General features: G+C 41.0%; 1 protein-coding gene across 7 annotated transcripts in view; it reads left to right on the top strand.

Annotated features, from left to right (window-relative positions):
- Window positions 1-16376, top strand: part of akt3a (v-akt murine thymoma viral oncogene homolog 3a) — a 538604-nt gene that overhangs the window by 459672 nt on the left and 62556 nt on the right. For all 7 annotated transcript variants that reach the window (XR_010976283.1, XM_068045398.1, XM_068045396.1 and 4 more), the window contains one exon: window positions 10096-10183. Coding sequence is in view for 6 of the 7 variants with exons in the window: in XM_068045398.1 (XP_067901499.1) it covers window positions 10096-10183 (88 nt within the window). In the remaining variant the exon portion in view is untranslated. The remainder of the gene's footprint in view (window positions 1-10095; window positions 10184-16376) is intronic.

Raw genomic sequence — 16376 nt, 5'->3', positions numbered from 1 at the left:
TCTATTATTTAAGTGTTCTAGGCTTTTTGGGTGAAGTGCCACATATTTATTAATTCTTGGGTTCTTTAATTTGGGCGTTCAAATAAAATGGAAAGAAAATACAATGCGGATGGCTCATGGTTATTTGGCTGACAGTTTAAACAGGAGTAGACCCATTATGATAGAGCTTTTAAGTGCCTTATAAGATTTTAGTGCCAGCATGCTAAACACTTAATACAACTCCAGATGTTATACATTTAGTTTTACTATGCTAAGATATTAGATGCCCTATGAAATCTTCATTGTAAAAGGTTGTTAGTTTAATGGTGTGGAATTTTCTAAACACTAATTTTGTTGCATTTAGATATTTACTATATTTTAATTTGTTCTCCTTGCACACGCATACACCCCTTAATAAAATGCATTTAAGAGGCTGATAGAGTTGAAATAAGAACAATTTGAATTATTTTTCAGTTTTATTAATAGGCCCTGTATATTAGACAATATTAAATATATGACAATGGGTACAACAATTAGTATGATGAATTAGTATTACATGACTTTGAACAGTAATATTATATGCTGTAACATTTTAAGTATAATGGGTGTAATTTTAACCCCTCCAAAAAGGCGGACTAAGGTCAGGTAGCATGTTAATCTGAATCCTGACCCCAACCGGCCATCAACCCACCCACTTCTGTTTTTAATGAAGGTGGGGTAGGCATCCAACCCACTTCCAGGAGGTGGGTTGGCACTTTAAAGATGCGCTGTTTCAAATTTAACACTGGCTGGCCGGGTTTCCCAGGACTCGGGAAACCCAGTAACTAAAAGCAGGCGAGTACTGCAGTGTCCAGGAGATAAGTGCCTTTCCACTTACCTGCTGGATCCAGTATATCTGCCTGGCTAGCCCCTGTTTGGACCCCAACCCCCAGCACCACCCCCCCACCTGACCTTGCTGAGTGCAGTGAAACTAATTAATAACGTGAAGGATATTTTAGCTGAGCCTAACCTGACTTCCAGAAATCAAAACAGAAAATGCTGGCAATGCTCAGCAGGCCTGGCAGCATCTGTGGAGAGAGAAACAGGATTAACGTTTCAGGTCAATTTTTTTTCATCAAAACTGCGTAAAATTAGAGATGCAATGGGTTTTAAGCAAATGAAAAGGGTGGGGGTGGGTGTGGGGGAAAGAACAAAAGGGAAGGTCTGATAGAGTGGAAGGAAGGATAGAATAAATGACAAATATTTGGTGTTGCATGGCCAAAGGAAATGGTAATGGGACAAGTAAAGAAACAGGATGCCTAGAGGAGGTGTGAATGGCAGAATCATGAACAGTTACTGTCCAAAAAAAGAGAAAAAAGTGCTAATCCAGAAATGTGCCCTTCCAGTAGAGGGAATCAATGTGTGAAGATCAGGAGCTGGGACCAAGACTGATTTCCCTTCCCTAACCCATGGGGTCTGTAAAAAGTAGTACCACCCCGTTCGTGTCACACTCAAGAACACCTACATCCTGATCTGAGTGGCTCTGAAATGGTAATGTAGATTTTCTGCTTTGAACTTGGTGACATGGAACCTTGCCCACCAGGAAGTTGCATGCATGCCGCCCATGATTTTCCATCTCTTAGAATGAATCGGTGGAGAATAGTAGCTGCATGTGTATTTTCCCAACATGTGCTCCCAGCACACCGTAAATGAAAATTTTAGCCTGGTGTCTTCTGAGTCATTAGCTTGAGACCCAGTCTCGCCAGTTTAAAGTTTTAAACTGATATCCTTTTTATCCATAAATTTGTCTGTTGGTCTGCACTGAGTGCTGCTTGAGCACACAGAGCCATGAAGAAGGGAGTTTGGTAAGTGAGGGAGGGGAGCTATAAATTAATTAAGAAAAATCAATTTAATTAAATTGAGAGAGAGAGAGAGAGAGAGAGAGCGAGCGGGACCAGAAGGTACTTCAAAAGAGCGGCAACGGGGAGGAGAGAGAGGGAGAGCGGGATGTGCAAGCAGTTCAAAAGAACGGCAGCGGGAAGGAGATAGAGGGAGAGCAGGACGAGCAAGCAGTTTAAAAGAGCGGCGGCAGGAAGCAGAGAGAGAGCGAAACCAGTGAGCAGTGTAAAAGAACTAGCCAGTCTAGGCAGAAGTGGAGCAGACTCAGCCCTTGCAAACAGGTTTGAGGTTCTTTCAGCTTGTATGGATGAGAGCGAGGGCTGCAGGATGGATGAGCAAACTGACCATGGCACCATGGTACAGGAAGCCATTTAAGCGAGGGGAGTAAAGAATAATGTAGTGGTAGTAGGGGACAGTCTAGTCAGGGGGATAGACCCGTTCTCTGCAGCCAAGAGCCAGAGTCCAGAAGGCTGTGTTGCCTGCCTGGTGCTAGGGTTCAGGACATTTGCTCAGGGCTGGAGAGGAACATGCAGTGGATGGGGGTGTATCCAGTTGTCGTGGCCCATGTGGGTACCAGTGACATAGATAGGACTAGGAAAGAAGTTCTGCATGGGGGGTTTGAGCAGCTAGGGGCTAACTTAAAAAAACAGAACCTCAAAGGTAATATTCTCTGGGTTATTACCTGAGCCACGGGCAAATTGGCATTGGGTAAATTAGATTAGACAGTTAAATGCGTGGCTCAAAGATTGGTGTGGGGGAAATGGGTTTCAATTCATGGGGCATTGGCACCGTACTGGGGAAAGTGGGAACTGTACCGTTGGGACGGTCTACACCTGAACTGTGCTGGGACCAATGTTCTGGCGAGTCGTATAACCAAGGCAGTAGAGAGGGCTTTAAAGTAAATAGTGAGGGCAAGGGATCAGGTGAGGGAAGATGTGATCCTTTAAAGAGAGAAGTGAAGGCAAGAGAGCAAGATAATAATAAGGGTAATAATCAGGGTGTGACAGGAAAGGCCAGTGTGTACAAACTCAAGAAGTGCTTTGAATGCCTATCCATTAAAGACTATTTGTCAAATTCGCCTGGAAATGTGGAGTGGCATCACACCGTTCAGCTCTGGGACACCTTACCGCACTGGGAACATAACCCACAAAGACTTGCAACCCAGTTATTTATTTATTCCTAGAAAACAACTCTAATTTTACTTAAACTGGTTAACCATTGGTTTTGAATGTATGTGTGTGTGCGCATGAAGGTTAGAATAAATAAGAAATTATAAGACTAGAGGTTGTGAACTAAGAAAGTGGGGGGAAGGTTCAGGAGAAGTGAGATTTAGAAATCCAAAGAGAAAGGCCGAGGCATCAAAACAGTATAGTCTTGTGGGTAAAGACAAGCAGAATGGGACCAGAAGGGACAGAGAGTTTAACAAAAATTGTGCATCAGCAAATAAGGTGATTGAAGGGAATAGAAGCAAAAAAATGAAATTAAAGGTTCTCTATCAGAATGTGCGAAGCATCTGCAATAAGATAGATGAACTAGTGGCACAAATAGAGGTACATGATTTAGAGCTAATCACCATCACAGAGACATGGTTACATGGTGATCAAGGTTGGGAAATAAATATTCCAGGGTATTGATATGACCGAGGTGGGAGCAATATACTGTCAATTTAGTCCCATTACTCCACAGGTCGTAGCATATTATTAAAGTTTTCCCACCTACTAGAAATTAGCCAAATTAAATACTTTATTAACCCCCCAGAATAAAACAGACCAAACCAGGTGTTTTTAAACAATAACAAATTAACTATTTATTCATAAACTAAATCTTAAACAATATTGAGATAAATCTATGTCCAAAAACCTTACAACCTCTTATTTATTCTAACTTACATGCACACACACACGCATTCAAAAACCAACGGTTAACCGGTTGAAATAAAATTATATTTGTTTCCTAGGAATAAATAAATAACTGGGTTGTACGTCTTTGTGGGTTACATTCCCGGTGCGGTGAGGTGTCCCAGAGCCGGACAGACAGATGCCACTTGAAGTCTGCAGGCAAATTCGACGAACAGCCTTTAATGGATAGGTGTTCAAAGCACTTCGGTTGCAGCTGGTGACACACAGTTCTTTCAACAAGGAGTATAGCAACAGGTCTATTTGGATTTTAAAATTGGTAGTAGAAATTTTACTGAGAATTCCAGAAAACACAAACAGGCAACAGAGAGTCACTGCTGATGCAAAAGCTACTTAAAGATTGGAAGTAAAAAGGAATTTACTAACTCCAACAATGCAAATGTTCTTTTCCATGGTTTTTTCCTCTCCTTAGGCAATACACAGCCTGTAGATTTTTCTGCTATGAGAGAAGGACCCTTTCTTCAGAGCACATTTTGCTGGTCTCCAGGTCAGACTGGTTTTAGCGAGTATTTACACAGTCAGTTAACTGATGCAATACAGCAGATGGCTGCCTCTCTCCTGCTGTTGCCTAGGAAACAGGCTTGCTGCTGGCACATTGTGCCCGGAGAATCCAAAAGCCTCTCTTTGCCTTAAAGGCACATAGCCCCCTTAGTTTTTAAACAAAGGAGGAAATAAAACTACACGTCCATGCCAGTATACAATATTTTGGAAAGACAGAATAGCAAAGGAGGAGGGGTGGCACTGGTGGTAAAGTATGACATAAGGGCATTAATGAGGAAGGATTTGCCTCAGAATATCAAGACGTAGAATCAGTATGGGTGGAAATAAGGAATAACAAGAATCAGAAAACACTGCTGGGAGTAGTATATAGGCCCCCTGACAGTAGTTATACCGTTGGACAGAGCATTAAACAAGAAATTATTGGAGCTTGTAACAAAGGCAATGTAATATTTGTGGGAGACGTTAATCTTCATATAGACTGGGACAATGAAATTGGCAGGAATGGTCTAGAAGATGAGTTTGTAGAATGTTTTGGGGACAGTTTCTTGGAGCAATACGTTGTGGAGCCAACTAGGGTTAAGGCTATCTTAGGTCTAGTATTGTGGAATGAAGCAGGGTCAATAAGGAATGTCATCATAAAAGATCCACTGAGAAACAGTGGTTATGTAGCCATGAGGGGAGAACTGGCTAAGGTAAATTGGGTAAAAGGTATGGCGCTAAATGAACAGTGGGAAACCTTTAAAGAAACAATTCAAAATGTTCAACAAAAATACATTTCGTTGAAGAAGAAAAACTCAGCCAGAAAGTCCCATCTGTGGCTCACTCGGGAAGTTAAGGATAGTATTAGATTAAAATCAAACGCTTGCACTGTTGCATAAAAAGAGTAGCAAGACTGAGGATTGGGAGTGTTTTAGAACCCAGCAAAGGGCTGCCAAAAAGTTGATTTAAAAAAAGGAAAAAATAGAATGAGTAAATTAGCCAGTAACACAAAAACAGATTGTAAGAGCTTTTATAGATATATCAAAAAGAAGAGAGTAGCTGAAGTAAACGTTGGTCCCGTGGAAGTGGAGACAGGAGAAATTATCATGGTGAATGAGGAAGTGGCAGAGGCATTAAACAAATATTTTGTGCCTGTCTTCACAATTGAAGACACAAGTTCCATACCAGAAATAGGCAGTACCCTAGAGGCTAAAAGAGTGAAGAAATTCATATCAGCAAAGAAAAAGTATTGGATAAACTTAAGGGACTAAGATCTGACATTTCCAGGACCTGATGGCCTACATCCCAGGGTTCTAAAATATATAGCTGCAGAGATAATGGAGTTGCTAGCTATGATTTTCCGAAATTCCTTAGATTTGGGAACGGTCCCATCAGATTGGAAGTTGACAAATGTGACATCGCTTTTCAAGAAAGGAGGGAGAGAGAAAACAGGGAACTACAGGCCAGTTAGTCTAACATTAGTTGTTGGAAAAATGCTGGAATCTACTATTAAGGAAGTCTTAACAATGCACTTAGAAAAGCATAGTATGATTAGAACAAGTCAACATGGTTTCACTAAAGGGAAATCCTGTTTGACAAATTTATTAGTTTTTTTGAGGATGTGACTAGTAGGGTAGATGAAGGAGAATTCGTAGATGTAGTATACCTGGATTTCCAAAAGGCATTCGTTAAGATGCCACACAAAAGATTAATAGGCAAGATAAGGGCTGATGGAGTTGGGGGTAATATATTAGCACAGATAGATGATTGGTTAACAGACAGGAAGCAATGAGTGGGCATAAACAGGGCATTTTCAAGTTGACAGGCAGTAAATAGCGGAGTGCCACAAGGATCAGTGCTGGGGCCTCGGCTATTTACAATCTATATTAATGACTTAGATGAAGAGACAGAGAGCAATGTATCTAGGTTTGCTGATGATACAAAGTTAGGTGGAAAGGTAAGCTATGTGGAGGACACGGAGGCTGCAAAGAGATATAGACAGGTTAAGTGAGTGGAAAACAAGATGGCGGATGGAGTATAATTTAGGGAAGTGTGAAGTTATGCACTTTGGTCATAAGAATAGAAAAGCAGAATAGTTTTTAAAAGATGTGCAACTTGTAAGTGTCGATGTTCAAAGAGACTTGGGTGTGTTTGTACAAGGAATGCAGAAAGTTAACATGCAGGTACAGCAAGCAATTAGGAAGGCAAATGGCATATTGGCCTTTATTGCAAGGGGATTGGAGTACAGGAATAAGGAAATATTGCTACAGTTGTACAGGATTTGGCGAGACCACATCTGGAATACTGTGTGCAGTTTTGGTCTCCACTTTTAAGAAAGGATATACTTGCATTGGATGTAGTACAGTGAAGACTAGATTGGGATGGGGGGGTTGTCCTATGATGAGAGACTAAGTAAATTGGGCCTGTATTCTCTGGAGTTCAGAAGAATGAGAGGTGATCTCATTGAAATGTAAGATTCTAAATGGGCTGGATAGGATAGACACAGAGAGATTATTTCCGATGGTCCGGGAATCTAAAACACGGGCACAGTGTCAGGATAAGGGGCTGATCATTTAGGACTGAGATGAAGAAAAATTACTCGAAGGGTTGTGAATCTTTGGAATTCTCGACCGCAGAGGGTTGTGGATGCTGTATCATTGAATACATTTAAGGATGGGATAGTCAGATTTTTGGTTCCTGTCATGCTAGGCCCCCACCTGCCAAGAATGAGGCACATGAACTTTGTCATGAACATTGATTTTAAACTGTTACTGGAGTGAAGAAAGGACTTGTTAAACAGATCAGCCGTAGCTGGAAAGGATATTTGCATATTAACAGGCAGTGATTGGAAGCACAAAGGACCATTCCCTGACATATTCAACCCATAATGGACCTTGATCCCCAGGTGTTGTGTGTAAGAGGAGCATTCCAGAGACTGCTGTAATCCAAGACATGGTCAGACCAGTTAGTCACATGACTAACTTGCTTGGCAACCTGGGTTTTTCTGAATTGTACAGTTTGAACTGAGAAAGACTCTTTGCTCCTGGATTGAGAAGATCTCTCCCGTCTGCTCCCATCTCTTTCTCACAAGCCTCTGAATCCACTAAAGATACTTGAACCCCAAGAGAGAAAAGTCTCCTACAGTGAACAAGGTTTAAGATGAATACTGGACCCCAACGAAAAGCAAAATCTACCTACAATCAAGGACTCTACAGTGAGCTTGAAGAACCATAACAAAAACTCTTCAGATATTGCCTCAAACTTTTCCACTTTATGTTTTCTTCTCTTTTCTGTCTCTATTTGCATGAGTGTATCGCGTCTGCATGCTAGCGTGGGTGCGCGTGTATCCGTAGGATTTAACCGAATTCGAGTTTAAGTTTAATAAATTTCAGCTTTTCTTCTTTAAACCTAAGAGAGCCTGTTTGTGCTGGTTTATTTGCCTTATAATTGGAAAGCAGTGAACAAGGATTCACCAAGGGAGAGCTAAAAACACGGTGTGTTTAAAATTAAACCCTGTTACGGTAAGACCAGGTGAAGGCTGAGAGGGACCCCGAGACACCTTTCTCACCTGGTCGTTAGAGTCCCTCAGGGAATCAAGAGGTATGGCGAGCGGGTGGGGAAGTGGAGTTGAATCCTAAGATCAGCCATGATTGTTTTGAATGGTGGAGCAGGCTCTATCGGCCATATTGTCTACTCCTCCTATTTCTTGTGTTCATGTGTTTTTGTATTCTATACTGGTCATTATTCATTCCTCCTTACATTTTTTGATTTTTATTTGTCTTGTTCAAGGTAGGAGAACTTGAGTGTTTTTTCAGTTCCATAATCCATATCCACATCAGTGATTCCATGTCAGGTGTAGGACAGATGAAATGCCTAGTTAAACTTTTGTACCTTTCTGTGCAAATACCTCCTGATATAATTTTAGGATTTTAGTGATTTTAAATACTTCATAGTCCAGATAGTGTAATGCTGTGATTTATGCCAAAATATTCCTTGACCCTTTTTGCCTTGTATCCCTGGTCCCAGAATAACCAATCTACAACTACCTCTTTGTGTCTCTTATTATAATATGGGATTCCTCCCAACACTTCAAACTCACGTTCATTTCCTACACCTGTTATCCTATGGCTTCTGAGAGAGACTGACAATTAGTGTTAAATTACAGAGAGTCCTTTGGTATGGATGCATGCCTGCTAGGTGTTGGCTTGAAATTGCTTGAACTCGCTTTACTAGTAAGTCATTTATATTGCAGAATGGCTTCTGCTGGTGGCAGTGCCAAAGAATCTATCTGCAAAGCTACCATGCTGGTTGTGGACCTCCCCTGATATTGAGAAAGTCTATATGAGACAACAATTTTGAATGTATTGTTATACAGACACAAGCAGGACAAAAAAGACAGTCCCAGTAACTAGAGATGCAACAACAGCTGTTTACCTCTTCGTTACTTTGTAGGACCTAGAGGCAGAGAAAACAACTCCAGAAGGGATTGTTCCCTTCTACCAGAGGCAGCACTTGCAGTTACTGTATAAGAACATCTTTTGCAGCTGATAGAGAGAAAGCAAATTTTTATCTCATCTGTCTGAAATGGAACTGAATCAAGATCCTGTGGGTCCCGGGATTGCTGCAGTGTTCCAGTGAACATCAACGCAAGCTCGAGGAACAGTATCTCATCTACCGATTAGGCACACTACAGCCTGTGGGAGTGAACATTGAGTTCAATAATTTCAGAGCATGACAGCCCCCCATTTTACTTTCATTTTTAGTTATTTTTTCTTTTTTACATTTTTTACAATCTTTCTTTTTTTTTGCATTTATTTCATTTCATCTTAGTTTGTTCAGTTTGCTTACCCACTGTTTTTTTTTCATGTTTGCACTTGCTGCTGTTCAATCTTCAGTTCGTTAACACCTAATCTGTACTAATGCTTTGTCTTTCAACACATCATTAACATATTGTTTGCCTTTGCTCCATGACCTTTTGGTCAGCTATGTGGCTTTGTCCAATCTACACCTCCTTTGTTATCTCTTGCCCCACCCCCACCTCACTTGCTTATAACCTGTGACGTTTCTAATATTTGTCAGTTCCAAAGAAGGGTCACTGACCCGAAACGTTAACTCTGCTTCTCTTTCCACAGATGCTGCCAGACCTGCTGAGTGGTTCCAGCATTTCTTGTTTTTATTTCAGATTTCCAGCATCCGCAGTATTTTGCTTTTATTTTATGGCTAATGGGGTTGTACTGTCAACACAGTGACTTTCTCCCCCATTTTAAATTTCTGTCTCCTTAATCAAAATGACGATTAGCTGATGACCTCGTCTCTAACCAACACCTTTCTGTAACCAACTACCAGGCAGTACAGTCGAGGACCACAGCTTTTCTGGCTCTGTTTCTGATGGCCCAGTGTGCCAGAATGCTGCTTCATTGTACTGCTCATATATATTTTAAAAGCAGTTTTTTAGCTTGCCCATATTAATTTTTGGTAGGAGGGAACATATTTATTGGAGGAAATCTCATCCAGGCTTTGCAGTTTTGTATCTTTCAGCATCCAGAGTTGACCAGCATTCATGGTGGTTTGGGAGCACACTGCTGCACCCTCATCTCAGAACCAGTTGGTCTGTAGCTTGAGAATAGACTCTCAAAAATATATATATTTTTAAAAACAGACATAACTAGTTCAGTTTTAATTTTCAGTCTTATCAGGTAATTATGAATTTCAAATAAGTAACACAATCTAGTCACATTGTGGCAGCAAGTACCTAATGTCTCTACAACAGAATCACTAAAGAGTGAAGGAGAATTGTTTTGACTAATTGGATATGTACTGTTATTTTTTTTTTGCCATTCAGGCTTGGTGGAGGCCCAGAAGATGCAAAAGACATCATGCAGCATAGCTTTTTTAGTGGAATCAATTGGCAAGATGTCTATGACAAAAAGGTTGGTGTACTTCATTCATCCATTCTTGTCATGCCAGTTCAGTACCAACCAGATAATGGTTTCGTTGAGCATCAATTGGGAAAATAAAATGATGAAAGTAGTTCACCACCTGAAATAACTGTGAACATTTAAAAATTTCTTGCAGTTAGTAAGTCACTGAATTCAAATTATGGTGTTTATCTGTTGGAAATCTTAAATATCATGTATATTGTCTCCCTTGGATTACTCCTCTGATTGTGGCAAGACGGAGTCTGTTTGATCCTGGAACATTTCAGCTGGAAACTAGGAAACTGAATTTTGCTAATATGTGAACTTAAGGTTTTTTTTTTACTTTTAAACGCCAGGTTTTTATTAGCCCATTTACATTTAGTATTGTATTTTTGTTTATCACTTACAACTTGATTGTCACTATTTTTCTGTTTGACGAGAATATTAATCAAAACCAGAGTGTGAGATTCACTTTTGGAATTTTTGTATCATCTGTAAACTATTAAAATCTTATGAAGCTCTGCCACTGGCCCAGTTAGTATACAGCTGCACAGTATACAACTGAACCATGCAAACCAGAAATTTCCAGCTTTAATCTCTAGCCTAGGTTGCATTATTTGATCTCAGCCAGGACAGCAGTAGGGATACTTCAACTGACCTCAAACCCCCTAGACTGAAGAAAATAAAAAATTAAGAATGCAAGCTTGTTATTCAATGACTTTTGCTAGACAGTGTGAGAGAGAGACTTGGAGAGTAGACAGGATCATGTTAGCTCTGATACTCCCCATGGCTAAATAACCAGCAAACACTTAGGTAAAATAGCCACTTAAGCGAGTTATCAGAAGACAATTGTTGCACTTGGAACACACCCCAGAATGAATCAGTGCCTTTGAGAGGAGTGGAGAAAATTTGAATGAAGAAAATTATTTTATAATGATTCTGTGATGCCATGGGAAGCTGAGCTTGCAGAAGGCACAGGTTGAAGAATCAAGGCTACAGTATTGTAGCCCTGTTTTTAAACTGTGCTCCCTGCTCCTGCCCCTCCCTATAGGTATCACCAGAGCATGGAATCACACCTGAAATTTTCTAATGTTGTGTATAAGCACAGCAAAGTTGATGGAAAAAAGAATAAAACTAAGTTGTAAAAATACCACAGGGATTAATTTAATTTAGATCCCTGGTGATTAAAATTTGTGGCTAAGAAAAATATTTAATTGCTGTAGTTTGCTTTTTCCAATGGCGGGTGTCAGGAAAATGTAGATGGTGGGCCTCGCCAGGACCCTTCCCAATGTTTCCCCTGTCTTCCCCACTTTTATGTCAGTCTCATCTCCCAAATACCACTGATTCCTGCCATTTCTTCCCCACTGTACTGTCCTGATTCCAACAGCCTTCTCTTTCATTGTTCCCTTCAATCTCTGCACCCATCACTCACTACCTTGTTACTATGTTTCTCATTCCTTATTCTAGATTCAAGCTGGTAAAAGATAAATTTAGGATTGACATCAGGAAATTCTTCAAATAAAAGAATAGTCAGCATACAAAAGAAACTTCCAGGAAGAGTAATGGAAGAAAATATCATAGAATCTTTAAAGGAACAATTGAATGCGTAAATGTTTTTTTTTTAGTTTTTAGCGATACAGCACTGAAACAGGCCCTTCGGCCCACTGAGTCTGTGCTGACCATCAACCACCCATTTATACTAATCCTACACTAATCCCATATTCCTACCACATCCCCACCTGTCCCTATATTTCCCTACCACCTACCTATACTAGGGGCAATTTATAATGGCTAATTTACCTACCAACCTGCAAGTCTTTTGGCTGGGTTCCTCTCACTGGATGATTTAAGCTGGGGCAAATGGCCTTCATCATCTGTATTAATCTTGTGTCTGGATGTATGGGTGCAAGTATATATATTTGTATCCATTATTTCTGATTGATCCTTGCTAACTTATTAATGTATTATCATTCACGAGGTTAATTGGCCAGACGCATCAACAAGCCTCCTGGTCCCTAGCCTGAATCCTATTCCTCACCACCCTCCCCCGCTTCCCCTTGTCTCCCAACTTCTCTCTCACCTATACATATTGTAGCTCCTCAGAGAAATGTCAGTACTGATCAGAGCTACAACTCCACGTCAGTATGGCAACAAAAGAAAGACTACACCTGCAGTACAGGTCCTTTTCTCCCAGCCCCAAAGTGTTCTTTTTTTCCTGCACACATCTTGCAGGAGCTCCTCGGTAGCCTTTTCTCACCTGGCTCTAGTACCCATTCATGCTAGTTGCCATCTTACTGTATACCGTGGTTTTACTCATTAAAGGATATGTTTTGTGAAAGCAAATGAAGATTTAATCATTTAAGATTTGAATATCTTACATTGTTTATTTGTTGGCTGCTTGCTTCCAATCTGGTGTTTCAAGCTTCCGTGCAGCATTTCAGCAAAGGAGTATTGGAGTAGACAATAGCTTCTTCATTCTTCCAACTTCTCATGAAAAAAAAATCAACAAGCCAAGCAGATGAGACCAGAAATGAAATTGGAAGACTGATGCTGATGGAAGCTATTTCCTGGTTTATAATTTGATTGAAGTGTTTCTGTGGCAAGCAGAATCTTCCAAAAGGAGATTGAGGATCAGAGTATTTGCATTGTACCCAACGAGAGAGATGAGGTTATTTCAGTGGCTATCATAGGGTCCCTAGTCTGGTTCAAAATCTCTGACAGGTAAAAGGAAAATGAGAGAGAACTATACAGAGAAATATGTAAAGTGTGTGAAATGCGTAGAGTAGGAGGTGTATATATGAGAGAATGCAAGTGTAATAGGCATAGAGCAGGAAATATGCAGTAGATAGATTCAGACAAACTAAGATGTAATGAGTCAATAAAAGAAAGTGAGAGAGACAAACAGATGGTCACAGGGAGAAAACTTGATTTTTTTTTAAAGTCTGAGTAAAGCTACAGAAGATCAGCTGGTTGATATGCAGGCTGAATTTCCTCACTGTTTTCAGGGCTTGAGCAGCACCGGAATGGTGTGGCAGTTTTTCCAATGGTGAAACTTTTAATGAGCTGTTTCAGGCACTTTTGTACTTTTAAATAGCTTGCCCCAAATTTCCTCAGAACACTGGAACTGCTGCATGATCTGCCCATCAGTTGCCTGTGGCTGCCAGGCAGCCAATGGGTGTGGATGGATGTTTCCTGTACTTATCCTGCTAATATACTCTGGTAAGTTACACCTGTTTCTATTAGGTGCAGCAGCTGTCCGAATCAGCTGTTAAAGATGGAAGTGAGATATTCCTAACACAAGATCATTGAAGGTTGGAGTTACAACCTCAATTCGACCGTTAGCGTTAAAATACAAGATATGAACTCCCTGACCATTTTAAAGAATAACACGACAAGATTTCACATTTTAAGACTGATAATGACAGTTAAACTAAAATAAATCCCCAATAACTAAATAGTACTTTGTAATTAGCTGGTACCCCAAATTACAGAGAAAAGTATTTTCTTCACTTATCAAAACACTTGAAAACCTCACACCACACTTATACATTGCACAGTCCTCCTTCATGGTGAAATCTTCATGGTTAAAAGTCCAAAACTACTCCTGGTTGCAATGGGTTGTAGCTCCCTGACCTTTCTCAAAGTCAATGTCCTCTTCACTCACTCCTCTGAGCACTTTCAACCTGGGCGTCGGTGAGTAAGGTGATCCAGTTTTTCTCTCTCTCCCTTGAGGCTTCCACTGAAAATCTAGGAGGGTGAAACCTATTGTTCAAGTGTTATATCCCTGCAGTCTCTGCTTTTCAAAAAAGTCTTTGATCTGGAATCTTTGTTGTCCTGGTAACCAAGATTTCTGCCTTGTCTTTAAACAGAGTTGATGTGAGGTCAGCTGACTTCTCTAACACCATCTTAAGCTTTTTTTAAAAAAAATCACAGTTTTGAAAGCCATCAAGGTACAAAGTCCAGTGTTCATAACACCTCCCCCCTAAAAATAGAAAATTCATTACCATAGTTATGATTGTTCTTACAGCGTAACCACACATAATATTGTAAACTTTTCCGTTATTAACATTTTACACTTTGCACAGGTAACAACAATATTTTATATCTGAGTTGTTTTCCTCCATTCGACCCTTTTTTTAAATTCTGGATAGAGCATTGGCGATTGCATTGCTTTTTCCTGCAACATGTACCATCGTTAGGGTAAATGGTTGTAACGTTAAACTCCACCAAAGTAATCTGGCGTTCTTGGTTTTGAACTTTTTAAAAATCATTAATGGATTATGATCAGTGTAATTTCCCATAGGCCGTTATTAGCGTATACTTCAAAATGTTGGAGCCAATACAAGACTTAAAGCCTCCTTTTCTATAGTGGAGTACTTCTTCTTGTTCCTCAGGGTAGTGTCCTAGGCCCAACCATCTTCAGCTGCTTCATCAATGACCTTCCTTCAATCATAAGGTCAGAAGTGGGGATGTTCGCTGATGATTGCACAATGTTCAGCACCATTCGTTACTCCTCAGATACTGAAGCAGTTCGTGTAGAAATGCAGCAAGACCTGGACAATATCCAGGCTTGGGCTGATAAGTGGCAAGTAACATTTGCGCCACACAAGTGCCAGGCAATGACCATCTCCAACAAGAGAGAATCTAACTATCTCCCCATGACATTCAATGGCATTACGATCGCTGAATCCCCCACTATCAGTATTCTAGGGGTTGCCATTGACCAAAAACTGAACTGGAGTAGCCATATAAATACCGTGGCTACAAGAGCAGGTCAGAGGCTAGGAATCCTGAGGCGAGTAACTCGCCTCCTGACTCCCAAAAGCCTGTCTGCCATCTACAAGGCACAAATGGTTAGCACCGCAGGCTCACAGCTCCAGCAACCCGGGTTCAATTCTGGCTGCTGCCTGTGTGGAGTTTGCAAGTTCTCCCTGTGGCTGCGGGTTTTCGCCAGGTGCTCCAGTTTCCTCCCACTTGCAGGTTGATAGGTAAATTGGCCATTAGAAATTGCCCCTAGTATAGGTAGGTGGTAGGGGAATGTAGGGACAGGTGGGGATGTGGTAGGAATATAGGATTAGTATAAATGGGTGGTTGATGGTCGGCACAGACTCGGTGGGCCGAAGGGCCTGTTTCAGTGCTGTATCTCTAAATAAAAATAAATAAATAAAGTCCGGAGTGTGATGGAATACTCTCCACTTGCCTGGATGGGTGCAGCTCCAACAACACTCAAGCTCGACACCATCCAGGACAAAGCAGCCCGCTTGATTGGCACCTCATCGACAAACATTCACTCCCTCCACCACCGACGCACAGTGGCAGCAGTGTGTACCATCTACAAGATGCACTGCAGCAATACACCAAGGCTCCTTAGACAGCACCTTCCAAACCCGCGACCTCTACCAACTAGAAAGACAAGGACAGCGAATGCATGGGAACACCACCACCTGCAACTTCCCCTCCAAGTCACACACCATCCTGACTTGGAACTATATTGCCGTTCCTTCACTGTCGCTGGGTCAAAATCCTGGAACTCCCTTCCTAACAGCACTGTGGGTGTACCTACCCCAAATGGACTGCAGCGGTTCAAGAAGGCAGCTCACCACCACCTTCTTGAGGGCAATTCGGGATGGGCAATAAATGCTGGCCTGGCCAGCAACGCCCAAATCCCATGAATGAATTTTTTAAAAATATTGAATTTTCTAGAAAAATAATTGACTGGTTGTTCAATACCAGCATCATCATGCTGAAATAACACTGTTCCTACTCTCACATCACTGACATCAATAGCTACTTTAAAGGGCTTGCCAAAGGTTGGTGCTGCTAGAACGGGTTTATTTTTTCAAATGACCTTTAACTTTTCAAATGCTATTTGACAGGATTCTGTTCACTGGATCCTAATACCCTTTTTAAATAAATTTGTCAGTAGAATTATTACTGTACTGAAGTTAGGAAAAAGCTTCTGGTAGAGCCCGCACATCCCTAGGAATCGTAGTATCTTTTTTGTCTTGGGGACTGGAAAGTCTATTATTGCCTGAACCTTAGCTTCTCTAGGCAATACTTGACCTTGACCCATAACGTGCCCTAAATAGGTGACCTTAGCCTTGGCAGACTCGCTCTTCGCTAGGTTCACTGCCAAATTGGCTTTCTGTAGCCTGTCGAACAGAGCATTTAAGGGTTCAACATGATCCTCCCAAGTGTCACTGTA

The sequence above is a fragment of the Heterodontus francisci genome, chromosome 13, assembly GCF_036365525.1.
Source record: "Heterodontus francisci isolate sHetFra1 chromosome 13, sHetFra1.hap1, whole genome shotgun sequence".
NCBI classification, from domain to species: domain Eukaryota; kingdom Metazoa; phylum Chordata; class Chondrichthyes; order Heterodontiformes; family Heterodontidae; genus Heterodontus; species Heterodontus francisci.
Note: the sequence above shows the minus strand (reverse complement) of the source record. Positions and strands in the feature narration are given on the sequence as shown.